The sequence below is a fragment of the Rana temporaria genome, chromosome 5 (genome assembly GCF_905171775.1).
Source record: "Rana temporaria chromosome 5, aRanTem1.1, whole genome shotgun sequence".
Lineage (NCBI taxonomy): Eukaryota > Metazoa > Chordata > Amphibia > Anura > Ranidae > Rana > Rana temporaria.
Genome location: NC_053493.1, coordinates 41,898,892 through 41,906,431, shown reverse-complemented (window position 1 = coordinate 41,906,431; position 7,540 = coordinate 41,898,892). Strand labels below are relative to the sequence as shown.

Below are 7,540 nucleotides of genomic sequence, written 5' to 3'. Positions count from 1 at the left end.
AAGCAATGACGATTTGCGGCGGAATTTCGAGCATGCGCACTGGGATTTTTTCACGAACGGCGCATGCGCGGGGTCACAGTTAATGTACATAAAACACGCCCACATCATCCCCATTTGAATTAGGCGGGCTTACGCCGGACAACATACGTTACACCGCCGTAACTAAGGGCGCAAGTTCTTTCTGAATACGGAACTTGTGCCCTAATTTACGCCGCCGTAACGTATCTGAGATACGTTACGCCCCGCCTAAAGATACTCCAAAGTATCTGAATCTAGCCCTATGACTTTAGGCTGCAATATATTACATTTTTGTTTTTAGATGTATTGCTACTTAAAGGGTTACTGTAGTTCACTGTTTCAGAAAGAATGAAAGAGAAACCTTAAACTCTACATCCTTCACACCCCTTTGGTCCCTGATGTACTTACCTCTGTGGGTGATGAGCTGTAGTTGCCCATGCAGGCAGTGTAGCAGTCTGGGGATTTGAGATCCCTTCCCCTTCTTCCTGCAGCACTTACGGGACCGATCAGAGTGCTGCTCCGTGGAAGTGCTGACCAATCAGAATCACTCTGATCCATCCCGGAAACTCAGCAGAAAGGAGGAGGGGATTTCAAATCCCTGGATCCCTACACTAGCTACGTGGGCACTGACAGCCCATCACCCACAGAGGTAAGTACAGCAAGAACAAGGGCGGTGTGGAGCGTGTACAGCAGGGGTCTCCAAACTTTCTTAAAGCGGGGGTTCACCCTATCGACCAAAAAAAAAAATATTTTTTTTCTTTTACCTTAAAATCAGGCATTGTAGCGCGAGCTACAGTATGCCTGTACCGAATTTTTTACCCCCGTACTCACCTTGTAGTCGTAGATCGAAGATACCGGGGAATGGGCGTGCCTATGGAGACGGAGGATGATTGACGGCCGGCTCTGGCGCATCACGCTTCTCCGGAAATAGCCGAAATAGGCTTGGCTATTCACGACGCCTGCGCATAGCCTGTGCGCAGGCGCCGTGAAGAGCCGAGACCTACTCCGGCTGTCTTCGGGGAGAGTGACGTGCCAGGGCCGGCCGTCAATCATCCTCCCTCTCCATAGGCACGCCCATTCCCCGCGGGAGCCGAAATCTACGATGTCGGATTACAAGGTGAGTCCGGGGTTAAAAAAATCGGGACAGGCATACTGTAGCTCGCGCTACAATGCCTGTCTCGATGGTAAAATGTGTCGGGGAGGGGGTGAACTACCGCTTTAACAAAGGTCCAGTTTATTGTCCTTCCATCTTTAGGGGGGCCGGACTATGGCCAGTGGGAGAAGAAAATGTTCTGGCATCAGTGGGAGTAAACAATGTCCCATCATTGGTATTAGTGTGAGAAATGATGCCCCATCATTGGGATCAACGGGAGTAATAGTGCCCCATCATTGGTATCAATGGGAGGAATAGTGTCTTATCATTGGTGTAAGTGGTAGTAAAAGCACCCAATCATTTGGTAACAATGGGAACAATACTGCCTCATCATTGGTGTCAGAGGGAGTAATAGTGCCTCATCATTGGTGTCAGTGGGAGGAATAGTGCCCCATTGTTAGTATTAGTGGGAAGAATAGTGCCCCATTGTTGGTGTTAGTGGGAGGACTAGTGCCCCATCATTGGTGTCAGTGGGAGGAATAGTGCCCCATCGTTAGTATTAGTGGGAAGAATAGTGCCCCATCGTTGGTATCAGTGTGAGTAATAGTGCCCCATCAATGGTGTCAATGGGAGGAATAGTGTCCCATTATTGGTATCAATGGGAGGAATTGTGCCCCATCATTGGTATCAATGGGAGGTATAGTGCCCCATCGTTGGTATCAGATGGAGAAATAGTGCACCCTTGTTTGGTATCAATGGGAGGTATAGTGCCCCATTGTTGGTATCAGTGGGAGAAATAGTGCACCCTTGTTTTCATCAGTGGGAGGAATAGTGCTCCATCATTGGTGTCAATGGGAGGAATAGTGCCCCATCGTTGGTATCAGTGGGAGAAATAGTGCACCCTTGTTTGGTATCAGTGGGAGGAATAGTGCCCCATCGTTGGTGTCAATGGGAGGAATAATGTCCCATCATTGGTATTAGTGGGAGGAATAGTGCCCCATTATTGATGTCAGTGGGAGGACTAGTGCCCCATCGTTGGTATCAGTGGGAGAAATAGTGCACCCTTGTTTGGTATCAGTGGGAGGAATAGTGCCCCATCGTTGATGTTAATGGGAGGAATAGTGTCCCATCATTGGTATTAGTGGGAGGAATAGTGCACCATCGTTGGTACCAATGAGAGGAATATTGCCCCATCGTTGGTATCAATGGGAAGAATGGTGCTCCAATGTGGGTGTCAGTGGCAAGAACTATGCCCCAATGTGGGTGTCAGTGGCAAGAACTATGCCCCACTGTTGCTGACAGTGCGGGGAATAATGCCCCAAGGGCCCGATAAAAGCAAGCTTAGGGGCCACATGCGGCCCCCAGGCTGCAATTTAGAGACCACTAGTAGTATACAGTATTAGTTTAACTTTTATTTTTTTCTCAATGAACTGACCCTTTAGGCTTGGTAAGCTGTAATATATTTACATTTTTTTTCTTGGGTTAAATATCACTTTAAGGAATGGTATTACATTTTTTTGGGGGGAGGGGGGGCAGTTTTTTGTCCTTATTGAATAATCCAGCAGTCTGTAAGTCGTGCACTATTGCAGAAGCTCCTTTCCCAGAGCATGAATGATGCAGCTGGATGTGACAAGGGATGGCTATGAAGGGAAGGGATGGCTATGAAGGGAAGGGATGGCTATGAAGGAAAGGGATGGCTATGAAGGAAAGGGATGGCTATGAAGGGAAGGGATGGCTATGAAGAGAAGGGATGGCTATGAAGGGAAAGGATGGCTATGAAGGGAAGGGATGGCTATGAAGGGAAGGGATGGCTATGAAGGGAAAGGATGGCTATGAAGAGAAAGGATGGCTATGAAGGGAAGGGATGGCTATGAAGGGAAGGGATGGCTATGAAGGGAGGGATGGCTATGAAGGGAATGGAGGAATGGCTATGAAGGGAAGGGAAGGGATGGCTATGAAGGGAAGGGATGGCTATGAAGGGAAGGGATGGCTATGAAGGGAAAGGATGGCTATGAAGAGAAAGGATGGCTATGAAGGGAAGGGATGGCTATGAAGGGAAGGGATGGCTATGAAGGGATGGCTATGAAGGGAAGGGGTGGCTATGAAGGGAAGGGATCTCTGAGGATTGGAGTCGGGTGTTTGATCTACAGGTGATGACTCTACTCCAGCATCTTGTTCACCGAGCTGCATGTGAAGGAGAGGATTACAGGGCAGCCCCTATACACGCTGCTAGGCATTCATATGTTTAACACTAGAGAGAGGGAGAGGGAGATAGAGAGAAGCTGATGAAGTGAGGGATCCCCCCCCCCCCCCATCAATCATCTGCACCCCTTCCAGCACAGAGCAGCTGCGGTCACCTCCTCAGGAGAAGAGGAGAAAGAACAGCAGGAAAGTTCATTTCAACTGGAAGAGTGTGCAAATAAAAAAAAGAAGAAGTCGATGCCAATGAAGAGGAGTGGAAGGAAGGAGGCGCTGAGCTGGGAGGCTACACGTGGGTTCAGGTTCTTGGAGGTGGGAGAGGGATCTCCAGCATTGTCTTTGATGCTTAAGGAATGAGAGATCGCTGAGATCGCAGAGAAGAATTAGACCACCTGGAGAGGAAAGAGACTGCTTCCCATCCCAGACCACCCCAGGGGAGAGAGACCACAAAGTTGGACAAGAGAGACCGACGGGCCACCAGGCTAGAGTCAAATCCCGAGGAGGTCCTGCAGCAGAGGCTTCAGCACCTTGGACAGCTCCGGAGCTCCGGCCATACAGCGGCTCGGGCGGCTTCTTCTTCAGGAGGAGCCCCAAGTCTTTGGCTTCCCCATTCGCTGGTGGTGTCCAGAAAGGCTTCAAGATTTCGTCGAAAAGCAGGCAAGAGGAACGGCCAGCTCTGAGCCGGCTGGTGGCCAGGAAGAGGCTGGTGGCAGCCGGCGCCCTGGGGGTGGTCATGGTCCTCCTGCTGGTCATCCTCATCCCGGTTCTGGTCAACTCAGCGGGGACCTCAGCCCACTACGAGATGCTTGGCACCTGCCGCATGGTGTGCGACCCCTATGGGACCAAACCCCCCAGCACTGCCACCGCGGAGACTGTGCGGGACCACAGCCTCCTCCAGTCCCTACCTACCTTCATCCAAGGAGCCAAGGGGGAATCTGGGCGGCCAGGGAAGGCTGGGCCAAGGGGACCACCGGGGGAGCCGGGACCTCCGGGACCTATGGGGCCACCGGGTGATAAAGGGGAGCCGGGAAGACCGGGGCTGCCGGGGGCACCGGGTACTCCGGGCTTAAATGCCGCCGGTGCCATCAGCGCAGCTACTTACACCACCGTGCCCAAGATCGCCTTCTATGCCGGGCTCAAGAGGCAGCATGAGGGCTACGAGCTGCTCAAGTTCGACGATGTGGTCACCAACCTGGGCAATCACTATGACCCGACCACCGGCAAGTTCACCTGCTCCATCCCTGGCATTTACTTCTTCACCTACCATGTCCTAATGAGGGGGGGAGATGGCACCAGCATGTGGGCTGACCTCTGTAAGAACAACCAGGTAAGACCAACATCCACAAATAAGGAGATCTTCCTATCTAGCTATATTTTCATTTTTCTTACTATGTCTTCTTTCTTTCTTTCTTTCCTTCCTTCCTTCCTTCCTTCCTTCCTTCCTTCCTTCCTTCCTTCCTTCCTTCCTTCCTTCCTTCCTTTATTCTTCCCTTCCTTATGCCATTCTTCCTATACATTCTTTCTTTCTTTAGTTCCGCCATTCATTCTTTCTTAATTCTCTCCTTTCTTTCTTTCTTTCTTTCTTTCTTTCTTTCTTTCTTTCTTTCTTTCTTTCTTTCTTTCTTTCGATACTCCAGCCTGTCTTCTTTCTTTCTTTCTTTCTTTCTTTCTTTCTTTCTTTCCTTCTTTCCTTCTTTCCTTCTTTCTTTCTTTGTTTCTTTCTTCCTCCACCCTAACTTATTTCCTTCCTTACTGCATTCTTTCTTTAATTCTTTCTATATGTCTTCTTCCTTTCTTTGTTTCTTTCTTTGTTTCTTTCTTTGTTTCTTTCTTTCTTTCTTTCTTTCTTTCTTTCTTTCTTTCTTTCTTTCTTCCTGTCTTTCTTTCTATATGTCTTCTTTCTTTCTTTCTTTCTTTCTTTCTTTCTTTCTTTCTTTCTTTCTTTCTTTCTTTCTTTCTTTCTTTCTTCTACCCTAACTTCTTTCCTTCCTTACTGCATTCTTTCTTTAATTCTTTCTATATGTCTTCTTTCTTTCTTTCTTTCTTTCTTTCTTTCTTTCTTTCTTTCTATATGTCTTCTTTCTTTCTTTCTTTCTTTCTTTCTTTCTTTCTTCTACCCTAACTTCTTTCCTTCCTTACTGCATTCTTTCTTTAATTCTTTCTATATGTCTTCTTTCTTTCTTTCTTTCTTTCTTTCTTTCTTTCTTTCTTTCTTTCTTTCTTTCTTTCTTTCTTTCTTTCTTTCTTTCTTCCTCCACCCTAACTTCTTTCCTTCCTTACTGCATTCTTTCTTTAAATTATTTCTATATGTCTTCTTTCTTTCTTTCTTTCTTTCTTTCTCTTTCTCTCTCCACTATATAATATCACCGCTGTGCAGTCAGTACTTTTATCCCATTACTTCTTTCTTACGTTTAAAGTGACAGTTGCTAAAATTCTTCTATCAGTGGAGAAGAAATCACCCAATGTTAAAAAAAATCAAATCCATTCTAATTGTACCAACTTTTATCTCAAACACTGTTCTTCAATCTCTTTGAAGATTCAGAAAGTGATCCATCGATATAGTTACAGCTCATTCACTGACATAGGTATGTTGTTTGGCTCCTTTATAAAACGCAGATTTCTGTAAGTCAGCAGTGGCTGTGAAGTCCCAGCATGATGGTGAAAAGTGTCTTCTGGGACTTCCACATTCTCCATGTGAGCCATGGATTCTGATCCCAGACACACTGTACTGTATGCCGGCTTTAGGAAATCCACAGAGAAGAATATGGAAAAGGATTTCATTATGCAACCTAATACTTTCCTAGAAGTTGGAGGTTTTTGCTGTTGATCAGCAGCACTGTAGCATTCTATGGATGATACTCCTTAGTAGTATATAAAATGGTTAGTAATATATAAACGTTATATATTTTATATATATATATATATATATATATATATATATATATATATATATACATACATAGATATAGATATATGTATATACATTTGGATTTTAACTGGCTCTAGAAAAATAAATATATATAAATGGTAATGTGTGGGACAAGTCTTGCCTGCAGAATACACAATATTTCTGAAAGTGATCCACTATTTAAAGCGGGGGTTCACCCAAAAAATACATTTTTAACATTACATTCAGCCGAGTTGTCCTAATGACAATCGGCTGTTTTTTTTTTCGTACATACCGTATTTTCACCGCCGCTTCCAGGTATGTCTTCTCCGGGACTGGGCGTTCCTATCTGATTGACAGGCTTCCGACCGTCGCATACTACGCGTCACGAGTTGCCGAAACAAGCCGAACGTCGGTGCGCAGGCGCCGTATAGAGCCGCACCGACGTTCGACTTCTTTCGGCAATGCGTGACGCGTAGTATGCGACGGTCGGAAGCCTGTCAATCAGATAGGAACACCCAGTCCCGGAGAAGACATACCTGGAAGCGGCGGTGAAAGTCGGTATGTACGGGAAAAAAAAAAAAAAAAAACAGCCGATTGTCATTAGGACAACTCGGCTGAATGTAATGTTAAAAATTTATTTTTGGGTGAACCCCCGCTTTAAGTTTCGAAATCAATAGTATTTCCAGGTGCATTTTAATTATTATTAAAAAAAAAAAAAATGGTTGGGATAGTTGTATAAATTTTTAAGGGAAAATAGTGAACAAAATTTTTTTGCAAGAAAAATGGGCAGCATGGTTTTACCGAGTCTGTTTCTGGATTACTGTAAGGACCAGTTCACACCACATGGAGTCCAGTTCGTTTTTTTTTCTGCATCAAAAACGCATGGAAAGTAGGTTATATGATTTTCAATTGCACAGTTCACACCAGTGCTTGCAGTTCCAGTGCGTTCCAGTTCCAGAAAAAAAAGTAGAACATGCTGCATTTTACCTGCACTGACCTGTCCTAGAACGCTGTAAAACGCATAAAAAACGCACTGGAATGCACAGGAACGCACCTAAATGCACTAAATACGCGCTGGAACACACTTGTCCTTATCTAAGGTTAATTAAAAAGAGGGGTAAAAAAAAGCACTGGACTGCCTTAAAAACGCTCCAAAAATGCACTGGAACGTGTCAAAAACGCGCATGCAAAAAAGCCACTGCAACGCATCCGGATTGCGCTTCTATGGTGTGAACTGGCCCTTACAGAGGAAACCAAAGGTCAGATTGGGCTCAGCCACTTTTGATTATTTATGAGCAAAGCAATGTCTAGGCACCAAACCTTGTCCAAAGCTCCTGACT

The 7,540-nt window shown here is 45.7% G+C and overlaps 1 protein-coding gene across 1 annotated transcript in view; it reads left to right on the top strand.

The window, feature by feature from the left end:
- The first annotated feature begins 4,043 nt into the window (after window positions 1–4,043).
- Window positions 4,044–7,540, top strand: part of C1QL3 (complement C1q like 3) — a 53,499-nt gene continuing 50,002 nt past the window's right edge. The window contains exon 1 of the mRNA XM_040352454.1: window positions 4,044–4,637. Within this exon, the coding sequence (XP_040208388.1) occupies window positions 4,044–4,637 (594 nt within the window). The remainder of the gene's footprint in view (window positions 4,638–7,540) is intronic.